Genomic DNA, 20,727 nt, shown 5'->3' on the forward strand with positions numbered 1-20,727 from the left:
GCCACTAAGTGGCGGTGACGTCACCACGACGCTTGTGCCAGGCTATGTGCACCCTGAGGCCACGTGAAGTGTCGAACGCCCGCTGGCAGGAGGTCACGGGGCAGACCCAGGTGCCACGGGTCGACTGACTGAGATGACTGGCTGATGCACCACGTGTGCCCCCTACTGTGCCAACCTGCTGTGCTTTAGCCACCCGGCGCTCCGCTCGCTGTTGTGAGCGTCGCTCCTCCGCCCTCCGTTGTTGTTGGAGGGCGACTGCCTCCAACTGCCCAGTAGCATCCTTCACGAGCCTCCTCCACAGAGGCCGATCTTGACACCGCTGGTACCAGTCATCGGCAAGTCCACTCAGCTCCACGTCCTCCTGTACCACATCACTCCATCTCTTCTCTAGCCCGTGCCGCGCCCGCTTAGCCCCCTCAATCCGGCCAAACAAAAGCTGTTTCGGCATGCGGTGGCTGGGCATGCGGGCTACATGACCCAACCATCGCAGCCTTGCCTGCCGGAGGAGCTCACCGATGGGACCCTGCCCAGATCTTTCAAGGATTTGTGAGCTCCTCACACAATCCAGTCTGGTTAAACCCAGGATGGATCGTAGGCAGGTCAGACTCACACAGAGAGACTCACGCACACAGACTCACACACACACAGACTCACACAGACTCACACAGAGAGACTCACACAGAGAGACTCACACACACAGACTCATACAGAGAGACTCACACACAGACTCACACAGAGACTCACACACACACACAGACTCACACAGAGAGTCACACACAGACTCATATAGAAAGTCTCACACACACAGACTCGCACAGAGAGACTCACACACACACAGACTCGCACAGAGAGACTCACACCACCACCGCCACCACTCACCCACAGCTCGGTTCCACTCCTGCTCTGGGGTCTGTCAGCGCCTCTCTAACGGCCAAACTGCCAGTGGGAAGCACGTGGCGCGAGACGCGGGGGTGGTCCAAGGTAACCACGCCCCCCGTGACGTCAAAGCCATGAGCTCCTCTCCCTCACACCTGAGCTCCTCCCCCCCTGCCCCCCCTTGCGACCACGCCCCATGGTCCGCCATTTCCCTCCCCCTCGCTACCCCCCTGCCCCCCCTGCCCCTCCTCGTGACCCCCTTCCCCCCCCCCGCCCCTCCACATTCGCAACCCCCCATGGCCCCTCACAACCCCCCATGCCCCACACCCCTCCCCCTCACGACCCCCCCCTCACCCCCCATGCCCCGCCCCCCTCCCCCTCGTGACCCGCCCCTCACCCCCCATGCCCCGCCCCCCTCTCCCGCTGCTACTTCCGCTTAGGCCGGGGCCGAGTGGAGGCGGCGCGCGCTGTGGATTGTGGGTGGCGAGCGGCTGATTTGGATTCCCGCTCACGGCCACCGTCAGTGGCTCGCGAAAGCTTCTGAAGCGGCGGCTCGCTGGGCCTCCTCTACGTCGACTCAGCCTGAAGGTGAGAACCTCGCGCGGTGTGTCCACATCAGCAGTGGCGGCGGTGGGGGGAGACAAAGGAGGCGCCTGGCCCACAGCCGTCACGTTCTGCTGAGTTCACGGCGCTGCTTCAAGCAGAGCTCGGCCCTGCTGCTGCTGCTGTTGAGAGGCACTCCCAGAGGGCCGTGTGGCTGATGGGAATTATAATTGTGGTTAAATTATAGTTGTGGTTACAGTTGTTGGTCGTGGTTATTGTTGTGTGGTTGTTATTGTGGTGGTTGTGCAGGTGGTGGCACACGAGTTAACCCATAGCACCAGGGTCTAGCCCTTCTCTTGTACCTAGCCAGGCAGAGCAGTCAACCCATGGCACCTGAGTCTGGCCCGTGGCCTCCTCCTGCACTTAGCCTGGCACAGCCGTCAAACCTTGGCACCTGAGTTATTGTGGGGACATCACCGCCACGTAGTGGTGAATAGCGACTGTTGATGTGTGTGGGCTTGTGTGTGAGTATGATGGTGAATGCGTGAGTATGATGGTGAGTATCATGGTGAGTGTATCATGGTTAGTTAGTAATACTGAGTGTGAGTTTGACTAATTCTCCTCCCTCTCGCTGTCTCTGCTTTCCCCCCTAACTACCTCGCCTGGTGTACAGGAGGTTGTGGGTTCGACCCCGACCCTGATGCCTGCTGTATATTTGGAGTTTGCGTGTCTCTGTCTCTCCCCGTGGTCGTGTGGACTTTTTCTCCGGGTCCTCCGGTTTTTCCCTCCACATTTAGAAACATTCGTTTAAAGTTTTGACTTAAAACTTTAGTGACTGTGATGATGAGCCACTTCGTTGAGCTATCATTGGTGCCAAGTCGCTTCTGAAAAAGAGATGTTTAGCTCAGTGGACCTTAGTCTAGTTTTCTCTCTCCTTCCCGAGCACAAGAACAAGCAGGAGCAGGGGTAGGAGCATTCTCCACTTAGTGGTGGTGACGACACCACGGCGCTTGTGCCAGGATATGTGCACCACAGATATCCATCACATAGAGACCCATAGAGTCATCACACATAGACCTATACACTCACCACGCACATACCCTCAGACTTGCACAGAGAACCATAGACTCACCACAGAGACCCATAGACTAATCAGACAGAGAACCACAGACTCAAACAGATCCACAGACTCGCACAGAGCCCTATAGACTCACCAAACAGAGACATAGACTCACCAGACAGATACCCATAGACTCAATCGTACCCATACTCACACAGAGACCCATAGACTCACCACAGAGACCCATAGACTCAGAGAGAGACCCATAGACTCACCAAACAGACCCATAGAATCACCACATAGAGACCCATAGAGTCATACAAAAACGCATAGACTCACCACACAGAGAACCACCGAATCAAACAGACTCGCACAGAGCCCTATAGACTCATAAAACAGAGACACATAAACTCACCACACAGAGACCCACGGACTCTCACAGAAACCCATAGACTCACCACACACAGATCCATCGACTCACAGAGAGACCCAAGGGCTCGCATGTGTGGTTATTTAGTTGAAGGTGGAGGGGGATTACCAGCCCCTTGCACCTATCCAGAACTCCCTGTTGCCACTGTGTGGCTGCAAGGCGACGTGAGGTTTACAGCTGGTCAGGTTTGGCGCCCGCCCCCCCCCCCCCCCCCAAAATAGCATTTCTCACAAACACCGCTGCGTTATCGACCGTCGCCATTCGCCAATAAGTGACAGTGACGTCACCACGGCGCCTGTGCCAGGCCAGGTGCACTTTGAAGCCACGTGAAGTGTCGAAGGCTCGCTGACCGGAGGTCCTGGAACAGACCCAGGTGCCATGGGTTGGCTGACTGAGATGACTGGCAGATGCACCACCTGTTCTCTGTACTGTGCCAAATTGCTGCATATTTTTCATCCTTTGTTCCGCTCGTTGTTGTGAGCGTCACTCCTCCGTTGTTGGTGGAGGGCGACTGTCTCCAACTGCCCAGTAGAAGCGTCCTTCACGAGCCTCCCTCGCAGAGGCCGATCCCGACACCGCTGGTACCAGTCGTCGGCAAAGCCCACTCAGCTCCACATCCTCCCGTACCGCATCAGTCCACCTCCACTCCAGCCCATGGCGTGCCCGCCCATCTACTCTCAACCACTTACACCACATATTCGTTAACGATGCGCACCCTAATCTGCCACTACGGTTGTGTGCAGGGTGTTGTGATGTCACGTAGTACGACGTTTCTCCTGGTCCCCCCCCCCCCCTCCGTTATAACGCGCCGTCTATCTATGGCCTCGTCGCATTGGCCTTCATGGACGAGTGGTGATGATGAAAGATGATTCAGCGGTGGACACTGAATTACCGGGGCCCCATTTAACGTTCAGGTGACACGGGGCACGGTTACGTGAAGAACCTCTTATCTGTCCTGTAAGCAGACTCCTCTGCGTGGGATATTTAACACCTCTTAATGCACAGACAACAGCCAACTCAGCCTTGCCTGCCAGAGGAGCTCGCTGATGATCGGACAGTGTCCAGAACTCTCAAGGATCTGTGAGCTACTCGCACACAAAGATCCCCCGTGTAGCCTTTAACAGACTGTTGGGGCAAGTGCTTTATAACATCATCAAAGGGGCGCTGCAATATGATGCAATCAAAATCACCGATCAGAGATTTTCCTATATATGGTCTTTGTTGATCGTGAATCGAGACTAATTGTATTGATTCCACTCAATCGATCCGGCAGGAAGCTCAAAATGTCCGATTTTATCTGCAGTATTCCTCGTTTCACAGATCATACAAAGCAACGGTATTGATGCCCGATTTGTATGAGTGGGTGGGTGGCAGGGTGAGTGGGTTTGTGAGTGAGTGGGTGAGTGAGTGTGTGGATGGCTTTAGTAGTTGAGCGGGTGGGTGAGTCAGATAATCAGGCGCCGCAGTGGCGAGATGTTAACTCCCTCGCCCAGAATACAGGATGTAATCAATTCGATCCCGACCCTGAAGCTGTATATTTGGAGTTTTCATCTTCTTCCGTGGTCGCGTCGATTATTTTGATTCCTTGGGATTTGTTTTACACGTAGGCTTTCGCGACCAATATTATCCATAATAGAGGGTTTTTTTGGGTTAGATCGCGTAAATATATAAATGTGTCGTTAAAACCCACCACCACCCGACACAGCCAACTAGTAAGGGTTGTCACGTAATCAGAACATGCCAATTTATCACTAGTACAGCACACCGGTGTGTTGGAGAGTCAAGCCACAACATTTACAATCTGAGTACAACGTTTCGCCAGTAATTACAACTAGCTTCATCAGGCGACAGCCAGATTTGTGGAGAAGCTAGTCTGTTTTGTTCCTTATAAAGAGGCATAGATGTGGTGACCACACTTTGGCGCTCTTGTTGCAAAGTGGGGAGGGGGGGGGGGAGATTAATGAGTCAACGTACATTATGCATGCGCATTATGCGAACCCTTTGCGCTTGTCCTTCCGGTCCATTGTGTGCATTAAAATAGCCGGGTTTTCCCTCCGCATTTCAAATCAACATGCGTTTAAAGGATTTGAATGCAATAAATGTTTACGTGATAAGCCACTTCGTCGACCTATTATTTGTAATCAGGTCACTTGATATACCTCTGTGGGCCTTACCTGGTAAAATAAAAAAAATTGTTTAGTTTCAGTTTATTGGATGGTTGAGTGGGTAGGTGGGAATTTGAGTGCGTGGGTGGGTCAGTTGGAGATTGAGTGGGTGTCAGGGTGAGTGGGTGGGTAAATTGGTGAGTGAGTGAGTGTGTTTGAGATCCAGTGGGTGGGTTTGTGAGTGGGTGGGTGAGTAGGTGGCTGAGCCGGAGAGTGGAGTGCCATGGTGGCGAGTTGTTAACTGCCTCGTCTTTTATAAACTAGGTCATGGGTTCGATCCCGACCCTGATGTCTGTATATTTAGAGTGAGTGGGTGTGTAGGTGGGTGCATAGGTAAGTTCTTGAGTGAGTGGCTTGGTGTGTTGATGAGGCAGTGGGTTAGTGAGTGAGTGGGTTTGTGAGTGGGTGAGTGAGTGTGTGGGTGGCTTTAGTAGTTGAGTTGGTGGGTGAGTCAGATAATGAGGCGCCACAGTGGCGAGATGTTAACTCCCTTGCCTGGTATATTGGAGTTCGTAGGTTCCCCCCAACCCTAAAGCATGTATACATTAGGAGTTTGCATCTTCTCCCCATGGTCGGGTGGAATTTTCTCCGGGTTCTCCGGGTTGTCCCTCCGTATTTAGAAACATGCATTTATAGAATTTGGCTGCTATAACGTTCTACGTGAAAAGCCACTTCATTGAACTGTTATTTGTGGTCACGTGGCTTCTGAAAAATATCTATTTTGCTGTGGGCCTGACCTGGTAAAATAAAATAAAAAAATTAAAATTTAGTTTAGTGTGTGGATAATTGGGTGGGTGGGTGAGTGGGCAAGTGCATGGGTGAGTGCCTGGGTGGGTTTATGGGTACTGAGTGGCTGGGTGAGTCAGTGCCTGGATGCATGTGACGGTGGGTGTTTAAGTGAGTGGGTGACTGTGTGGGTTAGTGGGTAGGAGAGTCATATAGTGGGGGGCCACAGTGGCGATATGTTAACTACCTCGCCTCGTATACAGAAGGTTGTGGGTTCGATCCTGACCCTAATGCCTGTATATTTCCCTCCACATTTAGAAACATGTATTTAGAGGAGTTGGTTGCTATAAATGTATACATGATAAGCCACTTTTTTGAGCTATAATTTTTGGCGATGGTGCTTCTGAAAACAATATTTATAGCTCAGTGGGCCTTACCTGGTAAAATAAACCTGGTTGAGTTAGTGAGTGGTTGAGTTAATGGGTAGTTTAATTTTTGGGTGGCTTTATTATTGTTTGGTTGAGTGATGGGTGGGTGGATGATTAGTTATTTGGGTAGTGGGTGATTTGGTGAGTCGGTGAGTGGCTGAGGGAGTGGGAGGTGGTTGGGTGAGTGTGGGTTAGAAATGCAGTGGGTGGCAGGGTGAGTGGATGTGTAAGTGGATGAGTGAGTAGGTGAGTGGCTGGGTAATTAGGTGAGTGGCTCGGTAAATAATTGAGCAGCTGGGCGAGTAGGTGAGTGTATGGGTGAGTGTGGGTGGGTATGTGGTTGGGTGAATGATTGTGTGGGAAGGAGGTTAGGTGGGTAGTGGGTGGGTTATACATTGAGTGAGTGCGTTAGTGACTGGGTGAGTGAGTGGGCAGGTGGGTGGGTGAGTGGGTGGGTTAGCGATTGAGTGGCTCGGTGAGTGAGTGCTGGGTCGGTGAGTAGGTGAGTGTGTGGGTGTTAGTTAGTGGGTGGGTGATTGATGGGGTGGGTGTGTGAGTGAGGAGATGGGTGGGTGGGTTGGTGAGTGCATGAGGGAGTAAGTGGGTGGTTGGACGAGTGCATAAGTGAGTGGGTCAGTGAGTGGGTGTGTGGGTGTGTGTAGATTAGTTTGGTATGAGATTGAGTGGGATGCTGGGTGAGTGGTTGAGAAGATAGGTGGGCAAGTTAATGAGTGAGTGGGTGGGTGAGCGGAGGGGTGAGTGACGGGTTGGGTGAGTGAGTGAATGGGTGAGTGACGGCTGGGTGGGTAATTTAACATGGGAAGTTGAGGGGGTGGTTGAGTCAGAGAGTAAGGCGCCAAGGTGGTGAGATGTTCACTATTTTGCCTAGTATACAGGAGGTGGTGGATTCGATCCCGACCCTGTCGCCTGTATATTTGGAGTTTGTAAGTTCTCATCCGTGGTCGCCTGGATTTTGTTCTAGATCCTCAGGGTTTTCCCTCTGCATTTAGAAGCAACATGCGTTTAGAGGATTTGGCTGCAATAAATGTATCTGTGATAAGCCACTCGTATATCTATCATTTGTAGCCAGGTCTATTCTGAAAAGGATCTATATAGCTCAATGGGCCTTGCCTGGTGAAATAAAAAGTTAATTTCGGTTTAAAGCTTTCATGGCTGCAAGGATTCATCTTCTTGGTTCTTTCGGTAAAGTCACGTAGAATGGGAATAAAATAAGAAAATTTACGATGCTATATATTTCCTTATGAGTTATGTTAAACATTACAATGTTATACTATTAATTATTATACTACATGTTGTAAACCATACTATTGACCGTGGTGTGAGAAGTATTAAGAGGCAGTGCCAGTGAAAGGGCTGCGGTCTGAAAATCACCATAAAATACAATCAATTAAGAACCGAAATGGTTTAAAACATCTTTCCAATGGTTACTAAGTCAGAATCCATCTTCTCGGTTGAAATTGTCTCTGTGCTTGTATATGTGGATGGCCTCATGAACGAATCTCTCATGGTAGCCGGTTGGCTTGCAAAGAACCTCTGTCTTGGAGAAGTCAATGTCATGTGAGCCCACTGAATTATAACAGTGATCTGCCTCGGCAGAGGAGTTCGTCCTACCGTATTTCAAGTCTGCTTTATGTTCGCGGATGGGGTCCGATATATGTCGTATGGTTTCTCCAATGTAGCTGCTACCACAGAGGCACTTTAGTTTGTAAACGCCCGGGTACTGTATGTCTGGAACCACATCCTTTACAGATGGAACCAGATCACGGATTTTTTGTACTGTGTTGAATCGGACCTGGATCTTGTGTTTATTCAGGATTTTGGAGATATTTTTGTGACCCCCGCAATGTACAGTGAGGGAAAAAAAGTATTTGATCCTCTGCTGATTTTGTACGTTTGCCCACTGACAAAGAAATGATCAGTCTATAATTTTAATGGTCGGTTTATTTGTGGTGAAGGTTGTTTTGAAAACGAGCTATGTAGCTCATTGGGCCTCACCTGGTAAAATAAACATATTTTAGTGTGTAGGCGAGTGAGCGGTGTGTGAGTGAGTGCATACGTGTGTAGGTGAGTGAGATATTGGGTTAGAGATATAGTAGTGGGTGGCTTGCTAAGTGGGTGAGTGGCTCGGTGGTTAACTTAGTGGGTGGTTGAGGTAGTGGGTGGTTTAATTAATAGGTGATTTAGTTTGTGAGTGGTTGAATTATTGGGTGGTTGACTGATGGATGGGTGAATAATTCCGTGGTAATGGGTGAGTAGATGAGTGGGCGGGTGGTTGGGTGAGTGGGGGATTAGAAATTGAGTGGATTGCAGTGTAAGTGGATGTGTAAGTGAGGTGGGTAAGTAGGTGAGTGGCTGAGGGAGTGGGCAGCTGGTTGGGTGAGTGGGTGGGTTAGAAATTGAGTGGGTGGCAGGGTCAGTTGATGTGTAAGTACTGGGTGAGAAGGTGAGTGGCTCATTGAGTAAGTGAGTGGATGGGCGAGTAGGTGAGTGGATGGATGAGGGAGTGAGTGGGTGGGTGAATTAGTGGGTGGGTGAGTGGATGTTTGGGTGGGTGGATGAGTGAGTGAGTGTGTGGGTGAGTGAGGGAGTGAGTGTGTGGGTAGGTGGTTAGTGTGTGGGTTAGAAGTTGAGTGGGTTAGTACCTGAGTGAGTGAGTCGGCGGGTGGGTTGGTGAGTTCGTTGTTGGATGAGTGGGTGAGTATTAGTGGGTAGGTATGTAGGTGAGTGATTGACTGTGTGGGTGGGTGAGTGAGTGAAGAGATGGGTAGGTGGGTTGGTTGGTGGGTGCGTGAGTGAGTGAGTAAGTGGGTGCGTGAGTGCATAAATGGGTGGGTGAGTGAGTTAGTGGGTATGAGATTGCGTGGGTGGTTGGGTGAGTGGTTGAGAATTAATTTTGATGAGTTAGTGGGTGGGTGAGTCGGTGAGTGAGTGGTTGGGTTAGCGCAGGGGTCGGGAACCTATGGCTCGCGAGCCAGATGTGGCTCTTTTGATGATTGCATATGGCTCGCAGATAAAACAAAATATTCTCACTTGTTTTAATCCATCCATCGATTTTTCACTGCGCATGTCCTGTTCAGGGCTGCAGGAGCAATTGTCCATTATTTTAATTGGATGATACTGGCCTACGTTTGCCGTTGCTGGGTAAAACAGGTAAACGCCCCCTTTTGAATCAGTCTGAGACTGCGTCTGCTCGGTCATTAGCTCAAAGCTAACCCTTCGACGAAGAAGATGGCGAAAAGAAAAAAAGACGACGAGTATCGTACATTTCAGGACGAATGGACCGAAGAATTCGCCTTTGTGGAGAGAGCGGGTTCTGCGGTGTGTCTAATTTGCAATGACAAAATTACATCGTTGAAACGGTCGAATGTAAAGCGGCACTTCGACACGCGCCACGCTACCTTTGCATCAAAATACCCTGCGGGAGACAGCAGAAAGAAAGCGTGCCAAGAGCTTCTGAGCAGGGTGCAAGCTAGCCAGCAGCAACTCCGCGTATGGACCCGGCAAGGTGACTATAATTCGGCTAGCTTTGCTGGTTCTTTAGCAATAGTGAGGAACGGAAAACCATTCACAGATGGCGAGTATGCTAAAACGTTCATGCTGGATGTAGCCAATGAACTTTTTGATGATCTTCCGAACAAAGACAAGATAATCAAACGGATACAAGACATGCCTCTGTCGGCAAGAACTGTTCATGATCGTACCATCGTGATGGCAAACAAAGTGGAGGAAACGCAAGTGAAGGACATAAATGCAGCGCCGTTCTTTTCTCTGGCTTTGGATGAGTCAACAGACGTGAGCCATTTGTCGCAGTTCAGCGTGATTGCAAGATATGCTGTTGGTGACACACTGCGCGAAGAAAGTCTTGCTGTTCTGCCATTAAAAGGGTCCACAAGAGGTGAGGATTTATTCAAGTCTTCCATGGAGTTTGCTCAAGAAAAAAGTCTACCTATGGATAAACTTCTCTCAGTGTGTACTGATGGTGCTCCGTGTATGGTGGGGAAAAACAAAGGATTTGTGGCGCTTCTCCGTGAACATGAAAATAGACCCATCCTAAGTTTCCATTGCATTATACACCAGGAGGCACTTTGTGCTCAGATGTGTGACAGGCAGTTTGGCGAAGTGATGTCGCTGGTCATTCGTGTGATCAACTTTATTGTTGCCCGAGCCTTAAATGATCGCCAGTTTAAAACACTGCTGGATGAAGTTGTAAATAACTATCCTGGTCTGCTTTTGCACAGCAATGTGCGTTGGTTGTCAAGAGGGAAGGTGCTTAGCCGTTTTGCGGCTTGCCTGAACGAAATCCGGACTTTCCTTAAAATGAAAGGCGTCGGGCATCCTGAGCTAGCTGACACCGAGTGGCTCCTCAAGTTTTACTATCTCGTAGATCTGACTGAACATCTGAACCAGCTCAACGTGAAAATGCAAGGCATTGGAAATACAGTGTTATCCCTTCAACAAGCTGTATTTGCTTTTGAAAACAAGCTGGAGCTTTTCATCACGGATCTTGAAACAGGTCGTTTACTACATTTTGAAAAACTGAGCCAATTTAAAGATGCATGCACAGCAAGTGAGCCCATTCAAAACCTTGATCTCCACCAGCTAGCTGGCTGCACATCCAGTCTCCTACAGTCCTTCAAAGCACACTTTGGAGAATTTCGTGAGCACACTCGTCTTTTTAAGTTCATCACCCATCCAAACGAGTGTTCACTGAACACAGCCGACCTGAATTACATCCCTGGTATCTCCGTCAGAGATTTTGAAGCAGAAGTGGCTGACCTGAAGGCCTCAGACATGTGGGTGAATAAGTTCAAGTCACTGAATGAAGATTTGGAAAGAATCACACGACAGAAAGCGGAGTTGGCGAGCAAGCACATGTGGACAGAAATGAAAAAACTCCAACCTGAAGACCAGCTGATTCTCAAAACTTGGAACGCGCTTCCTGTCACATACCACACATTGCAGCGTGTGAGTATTGCTGTATTGACCATGTTTGGATCTACGTATGCATGTGAGCAGTCATTCTCACATCTTAAAAACATCAAGTCCAACCTACGATCACGTTTAATGGATGAAAGCCTCAACGCTTGCATGAAGCTTAACCTCACCAAGTACCAACCCGACTACAAAGACATCAGCAAATCCATGCAGCACCAGAAGTCGCATTAATGGTGAGTGTTATAACAACATTATTTAAAAGAATAAATTCAGAGGCTTATTATACTGACATTTAGTTGAATTCACTTTTAAAATATATTATATGGCTCTCACTGAAATAAATTTCCAAATTTTTTGCTTTCATGGCTCTCTTAGTCAAAAAGGTTCCCGACCCCTGGGTTAGCATATGGGTAAGTGAGCAAGTGGTTGGGTGAGTGTGTGGGGTAGTGAGTGATTGAATAAGTGGGTGAGTGAGGGGCTGGGTGGTTGGCTTGGGTAGTGAGATTGTGGGTGGGTAAGTGAGTGGGTGAATGGGTGTATTGGTCGGTGAGTGTGTGAGGAAGTTAGTCGGCACGTGATTGAGCGGGTGGCTGGCTGAGTGCGGGAGAAGATGGGTGGGTGAGTTAGTGGGAAGGTGAGTTGGTGCGTGGTTGGGTGAGTGAGGGGGTGGTTGGGTGAATGGGGGAGTGACTGGTGGGTGGGTAAGTTAATGTGGGAGGTTGAGTGGGTGAGTTAGTGTGTAATTGGGTGAGTTAGTGTGTAATTGGGTGAGTGGGTCAGAGAGCGGGGTGCCACTATGGTGAGATATTAACTACCTCACTGAGTATACAGGAAATCGTGTATTCGATTCTGACCCTGCTGCCTGTATATTATGAGTTTTAATGTTTTGCCTGTGTCCTCGTGGATCTTTCTCCCGGTCCTCCAGATTTATCCCTCCACATTTAGAGTCAAGATTTGTTTAGAAGATTTGGCTGCACTAAATGTCAGCTTGATAAGCCACTTCGTTCACGTATCAGTTGTAACCAGATCACTTCTCAAATGTTTTGTTTTATATAGCAGCCAGCCTCTGTCCACGGGGGAGAGTTGCTTGATCGCTCTCAGTTCTGCTCAGTGGACACCTCTCTCCACTGCTGGATGAGCTGCGCGATCACGCTCGTGCTGGTTCGCTGACAGCAGTTTCTCTCCGCTGTTGGATGAGCTGCATCGGCACGCTCCCTCTCTCTGGGTGGAGAACTCGAACGTGCTCGTTGCTGGTTTGCTGAAAGCAGGTTTTTCTCCACTGCTGGATGACTCAAGTCGCACGTGCTCTTGCTCTGGTTTGCAGAAGCTCTTGCTTGGTGCGTCGGTCGCTCTGCAGCTGGACTCAATGTAGAATAATCTTTCAGCAATACTCTGTCTTTCAGCTCTTGGAAATCACACTAGGTGACGCCTCACTACCCTGCGAGTCTTGCCAACGTCAGTGGGTAGCGACGGGGCCACTTTGGCTTCTGCTCGCCGCCCCCTGCTCTGCAGCTCGCCGGCTGGCGACCTGTTGCTCTCGTTCCCGATTGGAACGGCTCCTGAGCCGACCCACTGGTCGAACTCCCCGCGTTCCGACCTCCTCCGAGTCAAACTCCCCGAGTTCCGACCCCCCTGGTCGAACTCTTCCGAGTTGCTCCTCCGAGTCAAACTGTCTCCCGAGAGTCGACCCCCCGGTCGAACTCTGGTGAGCCGACCCCCCCCGGGTCGAACTCTGGTGAGCCGACCCACTCCTGTCGAACTGATGTTTCAATGCTCAGGATCCTCTTTTTATGCCCAAAAATCCCTTCACTCAGATCCTGCCCACAAGGCGGGGTTTCTTTCGATTTTTGCTGTGTCAGGATTTGTCCGTATGTATCTGTGTCCGTGTGTGTCCGTACGTGTGTCAATGTGTGTCCTTGTGCATCACCCACGGTATATTCCGTTGTCATACTCCTACCATAAAACCCACAAGTAAAACAATCAAATGTTATAAATTGTCTCGAAGGCGCCTCTCTGTCTGGGTGCACAACCTGGAGGGAGGGGCGATATTCCCTCCGACTTTCACCGACGCACAAAGAAATGGTTAAAAAGTTTTAAGTTAACATTTCATTTCATCAGAGTTCAATAGTTATGATTCTGTATTAATCCAAGGTCTGAGTCAGCTTCTCGTTGTGGTGTTTGACTCGTGTTTCCCCAAGCGTATACACACTCCTACCCCGCGCTTCAGGGATACAAAGACGGCCGGGATTTCCCTTTCTCTCCGACCCTGGGTTTAACATCGCCCTTTGCTTACGTTGCAGTTTTGCTGTGCGCTTGCATTCCTTTTCCTCTCTACTCTTACTTTAACCCTGCTTATTATTTGTGTATGGGTGGAGGCTAGAGCATTTATGTTGACTTAGGAAAACCTGATTGTTATAGGCTTCGGGTCAAGTCGTATAGAAATTATTAAAATATGGAAATACATTTCATATTAAATTAATAGACGGTTGATGGTTACATTGATGTAGCTATTGGCAGGGTTCAATTGAAGTTGGTGTGAAGATCAATAACTTTAGCCTACCCTGTCGTTGAATTCCGATTTTAAGTTACTTTAATAGTAATGTAGAACCAATCAGCTTTTTGACTGAACTATATCTAGGCTAACGCAAACTCCCAGTGACCCTGGCTTGGTGTGTTTACGTCAGCCCCTGGAAATCCGCTGTGCTCTGCTCTCTATCTGCTCCCGCTGACCCTGGGAGGGCTCTTAATGTCAAAATCGTGTTAGTGGGTCATGGTAAAGATAACCTCCACATGCCATGCGGAGGCCTGGTTTGGTGTTTTTATTCATTATTATTTAAAAAAAAACAATAGAAACATGTATCTATATGTATCGGAAAATTACCTGTTAACATTAAGATGGAAAAGGGGCCTAGATACAACAGTGCATAGCTCCAATGGCTTCCTAATATCGGAAGGGAGAGCATTCCAGTTGGCCGCAGAAGCCCATCTGAAAGCGAGTGATGCGGTGACTGTCTTTGTTCGATGGCTTGCCAAAAGCCACTGCTGCTAGGATGATCCACCAATCCCATCTCTCGATTGCAATCGTACATTAGCAGCACACCTTGCATTCGCTGTTGAACCACTCGTCCATCACGTGTTCCATCATCGCAACTACAGCACTGCCCTGCACCTGTGGCCGCCACAGTTGCTAACATTGTGTTGTTTGTTTAGGTGATCGGCAAGGCCCGGAAAGGCGAGCGGGAGGCGATGGACCGTGGGCTGGCTCGCATCGAGTGTGACATCAAGCAGGAGGTGGAGGGCCGGCCACACAAGATCAGGAAATACCTGTTGGAGTCGTTCCCCTTGCCAGGGACGAGCGCCGATCTTCGCCGACAGTTCACGACACAGCCGGCGGCCGAGATGGTGCTGCAGGTCTTCCAGAACGCCGAGGACATCTTTGTGAATAAGCTGAAGAAGGTGGGGCCATGGCGTCTGGACTTAATGCAACAAAATTACCGTGCGAGAAAAATCATGCATCTGCTTAGATTTGTCAAAGATTTTCCAAAATACATTTGTTCTCGGAATTATTTAATGAGTGATAATCGCCATACGTTTCAAGTCTGTCGATACTTCCACCAGTATCAATGACTTGCTCTACCACTGAATTAACTCTCCTCTATAATATTTAGGGCCATCGCTTTCACAAAATTCAGTCACACATTGAGACAAAAGTAAGGGGGGCATTGAAATCGGTAGGACATCTATGCATGTGTCACCCTCTATTTGTCCCAACAGAGTGATATGGCTGCACGTGGTTTGGGTCCTTTGTTGTCTCCACCAACAGTGTGTGCAGGACTTCCTGGGGCAGGTGAAAGGGGACACGCTGGCCCGGAAGCTGTTTCAGTTGGCCCTGTGCTGTGGCTCCCTCGAGACTCCTCGCGACCTCGTGGTCAAGGAGAAACCGGCCGCGTTTCTCGGCAACATCAGCACTCCCGACACCAGACCGCCGCCTCCTCCGGGGAGTAAGGAGACAAATTTGCATATACAGTAGACTCTCGATTGTCCGCGCTAATGACGTGGAGGATGGCTGCGGATAATTAAAATGACGGATGATCCAAAGATATCTATTTTTTGCGGCTCTCTATGCCACAAACTAACGATCAACCGATCGATGCACGTGGTCAGTGATAACACTTTCCTGCTAATTTGACCAAGTCCAATATCGGCTCAACTTTCATGTGACGGACGTTACTCTCACGTTCAGAGTGGGTTGGAATGTGCTTCCCTTTACTCTGTGGACCAGAGGTCACTAGAAGCAATGTCAGAGGTAGCTTTGTGATGTTCTCTTCTGCGGGCCATTCTCCAATAGGACGGGTTCCACTGCTCTGTGAGAGATCCGAGTGGATACTCCGTCTCATGACACGATATCGAAAGCACAATCTGAATAAAATGTAGTTTCTTGTATTGTACATAAGGGGTCAGACCACGGAGGACCTTCAGAATGCTGAGTGTGATCTTGAAATTAATCCTGGACTGGTTCGGGGGATAGTTGAACAATTCGAATATTGGGGCGATATTGTCTTGCATACGGGTGTGAGTGAGAAGTCTGCCAGTGGTTTTTTGAGTCCATCATCTAAATTTTTGGGTTAGATCATGTAAACATGCACTCAATAATACGCGTTAATATGCGCTTTTTATGTGACCTAACCCAAAAATCTCTATTATGGATAATATTGGTCGCGAAGGCCTTCGTGTTAAACTTGTTTTTTGAGTCATCTGGAGAGTGATGATGAAACTTATCGGGAGGCCGTAGATGAGACGTGGGGGTGGGGGGGCAGAGAGAGAGAGTTGCAGTTGTTGAGCCTATTGGAGCGAGTTACAGCATCGTTGTCCTCTCCTACAATGGCATTGCTTCTCTCCTTCGCAGAGGCAGTAGCCGAGCATCTGGTCCGTCTGCTGAGCCACGCAAGTAAGATGGCAGAGCCCCTGGGCCTACCCGCGCTGTCACGCATGGAGAAGCAGCTTGCCGAGCACTTTGACTCGCGCGACCTCCCCAGCCTGGGCCTCGGCTCCTTTTTGGACATCCTCCATCGCAACGCCCAGGTGCGTACGTGGCGTGCGTGAGCCCACCCGCTTCCAGCTGGTAAGAGGCAGTACAGCAAGTAGGTGTACGACACTGCCCGTGCAAAGTTTGAGTGTACTTATCGCCTCCGAGTGGCGCTCAATGTTAAGTTTGTTTCCAAAATTGTGCGGGGTAATATTAGTTTATTATTACGAACTTAAAACTAATTTATCGATAACTCGAATACGTTTAAGCATCATGTAATCACTGCCAATGCAGAGCGCAACAAAGTGTCACGTAAGATGCATGGGTTTTCTCTTGTCACTCTTAAAAAATATCTGTGAATTTGGCAAACATCCCAAAGGTATAGGTATAAAAATCCCAAAGGTAGATATTGAAAGTCACCGTTAAAATTGAGTGTGCAGCGGTGACATTCAGATAACATATATGATAACACTATATATGCAAAGCGGCCAGGTGGCTCAGATATCAAAGCGGTGCGTTGGCAATAATGAGATGCTGGGCTTAAATCTGGATTTTGACCGCTTGGATGGAAACCGAGGTCTCAAGTCTTATGAAGTCGATCATCCAAGCCCAGTCACCAGCGACTGCACAAAATTACAGTCTCATTAAACTTGGGTTTTGCACTTCATTTTCCTAATTCCATCTCTGAGAATAACAATTTCAGCTTGACTCTCGTGCGCCGCACAATCTCATAACACAGCTCATGTGAAAGTGTTGGCTCCTATTGTGTACAAGATCAAAGGCCACCCACTGCATTTTATGACACAGGGCCTGCACGGCTATGCGAGATTTACGAATGGATGATTTATTTGTCTCTTGACATTACGCCGATAGCGCATTTGGAAAACTAAAATTGAGAACAAATTTTGTGTTAATTTGCAAACTTAAATCTGTAATATTTAATCAGTTTTCGTGCACTGCATTGTGAGATGCAGCTCCATGCGTATCGTTTAGCTTTAAGCCGGTGTTTGCCTTGCGGTCGCCTCGGTGTCAACCAACTGATGTTGACGGATTTGTTGTGTCTGTGGTAGCTGTTGGAGGAGACTGGGGTTGTGATCTCTGCCCTGGGTGGATCTGGAGCCACAGCGGGAAGCTTCTGTTCATCCACCAGTGCGGCAGCCTCGACACCGCAGCGGTGATACACGGGCCCCAGTAGGGGCCACAGGGGCGGCTCAGAGATGGGGATAAGGATTTGGAGATTTAGGGCGCTCGTGGAAATAAACTCTTCAACTCAAAGCGCCTTACAGCAGCGTCTCATCTCAACCATTCCATTGCTCTGCGGCAGTCTACCCGAGGGGACCCCCCCCCATTGGCAGCTGTTCCTATTTGGCACGTGGTGCACGCACTACCGGCCTGTGAATGGACATGTCTGCCATTCGGGAGCGATGTTTGATTTTCCTACGTGGTTTTTCACCAATAAAGTAATTTGCAAGTATTTTATCTGATTTAGCAAATTTGGAACATGATGCGGTTACACGTGGCCAATTCTATTTTTTTAATACAGCGTCACAGGATTATTATCATACATTGTGAAACAGATCTCTTTGTTTGTGGTGAATAAACTGCCAACATTAACCAGGGCGGATGCTGGGCTTGAACCGAGAACCACCACTCGACCATGTTTCCATAAATTTGTGCAGTCACATTAACGCTGTTCACGTCGTACGCAATGGACACTTTATTATTAGCACCACCTCTGGACCTGTTTGGCCCCTGATCCATCTTGAGAGGTCTTGTAAGGGCGGCGTATTACAGTTTGATTTTATATCGGCACAGCAAATAGCCAATGGAAAACCACCCGTTCCGTGGGGGTGCTACACGCTGGCACGGATCGGATGCGCCAGTGGAAAAGGGCTGCTAGCAACTCGGCCGCCTCCAAACGAAAGAGAGAGGGTTCCTGGTCTCTGTTGTTGGCTGTGTGCTCTGCAGCTGCCGGCCGTGGACTGCGCTGTGGGGAAGCACTACGGCGTGCATTCCTGCCGCAACCTTGGGCACGGCCCCATGGCCAACCTGGTAAAACTGGCGCAGAAGGCCAAGCCCGGTGGCAGCAGCGGCGGTGCCCATCGGTGCGCCGTCTTGTACGAGACGGTGCTGTGTGCTCGCGACTCGAGGTTTGGCAGCCCCCTCCAAAGTGCCCTCCTCCTCACCCCTCTGCTCACCTCGTGATCTGCCTGACCGCCACGGGTCGCTCCTCAAAATTGTTGAGTCGGCGACAGACACTTGGGGTTCTTTAATCTTTCACATCAAAGGGTCAGTGAGCCACACCAATATGCCATTGGTAATGTAACTTAAGGATTCAATGTTCAAGGCAAGTGATTGTCGAGACAAACTGATGATTGTGTGTGTAACACCCCTCTGGCAGTCCACTGCCTTATGAAGGCCTCGCCACATTGCTTTGGTCATGGGGGTTGTTGCACCAAACTTTACCACGCTTGGTGAAGGGGGCGCGGATTAGGTTCAGGACTTGTGCAGATATCAGTCACCACTGACGTCAGCCATGGCTAGGAATCCAACTCGGATCGCCGCGTTAGTATCGCAGTGCACCAAACATTGCAGCAGTGCTTCAGAAATCATTCCGAAGTTGCTTGATATTGCACACAGTTTGAATAAACCATCATTACTTCAGGAAATATATTTTTAGTTAAAATTTTACTTTGTACATGCTGTGATCGTAATAAAGAGTTGTGCTAGTTAGTAGTAACAGCGCGATACATCGGTTAAATCGATTAATATTTATTATTCAGCTGACAATTCATGTATTGAATTGCACGTGTAAGAATCAACTCTTAAAAAATTGTATCCCTTTTTATTTTAATAGTTTCACATCGCCACTAGAGAGAGTCGACATGATCAGTGTAAGTTCAAATGAACTGACACACCTTGTGAAAAACCCAACGCAGAAGATCCCTGGGCTTGATATTCCACGAAGCTCATGGTCGCCCTAAACCGCATCTGCACAAACCATGGCAGATGCGGATACCTGATGCACAAATGGAAAATTTTAAACTCTCCAGTGTTTGACTGTGGTCATCCAGAACAGATCGTACAACGTGAAACGACGCAATAGAAAATTAAAGTCAAGCCACAGTGCGATTGTGACCATGCAACCCAAACTATGCACGATATTGTGAACCACAGTCGTCTGTGCTCCTTCAACGGAATAGGAATAGTAACCCTACACGAAGTTTCTCCTGAAGCCCTCTCGTCGTGACCAGCAGACCTCGGACATTGGCTTATGGCTCCTGAACATGTTGCCCTCATGGGCAGGAATAGAATAGCTCAGGGGTTGGCAATCTGCGTCTCCCGGTGCCGCATGCTGCTCTTTAAAGACTGTTTGGTGATGTTGTTTATGAAGGACCACTGTCTCGTATTCACCACAGTGCATTGCGCCTCTTGAAATATTGAGTTGAGTAATCCCGGTAGTTGAGAAACTAAGGTAGTTGAGTACCCCGGGAACACGCTGTGGTTCGTGTCGCGTTAATAGCTCCGTACCGTGCCGTGTAACTCACTAAGCAGCCGATTGCTCGCGTGCAGTGGTAGTGCAGTGTTCATTGATAACACTGCACACTCCGTGCAGTGGTAGTGCCGTGTTCATTGATAACACTGCACACTCCGTGCAGTGGTAGTGCCGTGTTCATTGATAACGCTGCACACTCCATGCAGTGGTAGTGCCGTGTTCATTGATAACGCTGCACACTCCGTGCAGCGTTGTGTGAGGATGGCTCACTAAATGAAAGGGGAGTCGTAGCTATCGCACTGTGGGGTGGTCATCGCCCTCCTCCCCCTGGGCATGTGCCGTGTGTGTTGTGTGCGTCGTGAGTCGTGGCGATGTAAACCCGGGGTAGCTCCTCTCTCCGTCTCTTCGTTTGTTGCTGTCCCGGCGAAGCTCGAGTTGGTGAGCGCAACGCGTGGCAGATCCGGCTTCACCCGTTCCCACTCCTCCCAGTCAGCGACTCCAAAACCCCCACTCAATAATCGCAGATCACTACCCAGGTCCTTATCAACCAAATGATTTTTAACTAAACTATTTTTTGTATTCTTAACAATGTATCCACAGTTCAATTTTAAAGTACAATTTTACCGAGGCACTGCATGTTTTCCTGGTGTGGACTGTGGCTGTTTTTGCTATTGTTTTACTGCCTTTTCCAAGCTTGGAAATGTATGTATGAATGAAATTGGAACTTATATACTTCATTTATTTACTAATTGACAACTATTTTTATTTTACCAGGTAAGGCCCACTGAGCATATATAGCAGTTTTTCAGAAGCGACCTGGCCATCGCAAATGATAGCTCAACGAAGTGGCTTATCGTCACGTGGACATTTATAGCAGACAAATATACAGCATGCGTCAGGGTTGGGATGGAACCCACGACCTCCTGCGTACCAGGGGAGGTAGTTAACATCTCCCAGCCACCGTGGTGCCCTGTGGTCACGTGAGGCCTTCCACTTCTGAATGGCTTGCGATGCATATTTG

General features: G+C 49.1%; 1 protein-coding gene across 1 annotated transcript; it reads left to right on the top strand.

Annotated features, from left to right (window-relative positions):
* The first annotated feature begins 1,280 nt into the window (after positions 1-1,280).
* LOC142929152 (uncharacterized) lies at positions 1,281-17,684 on the top strand. Its single transcript, XM_076069791.1, has 5 exons — positions 1,281-1,464; positions 14,395-14,640; positions 15,008-15,185; positions 16,091-16,266; positions 17,281-17,684. The coding sequence occupies exons 2-5, from the start codon at positions 14,431-14,433 to the stop codon at positions 17,386-17,388; spliced, it is 672 nt and encodes a 223-aa protein (XP_075925906.1). The 5' UTR covers positions 1,281-1,464; positions 14,395-14,430; the 3' UTR covers positions 17,389-17,684.
* The last annotated feature ends 3,043 nt before the right edge of the window (positions 17,685-20,727 follow it).

Source organism: Petromyzon marinus, chromosome 25 (genome assembly GCF_048934315.1).
Source record: "Petromyzon marinus isolate PM22_M1 ecotype Great Lakes invasive population chromosome 25, UKy_Petmar_22M1.pri1.0, whole genome shotgun sequence".
Classification (NCBI taxonomy): domain Eukaryota; kingdom Metazoa; phylum Chordata; class Hyperoartia; order Petromyzontiformes; family Petromyzontidae; genus Petromyzon; species Petromyzon marinus.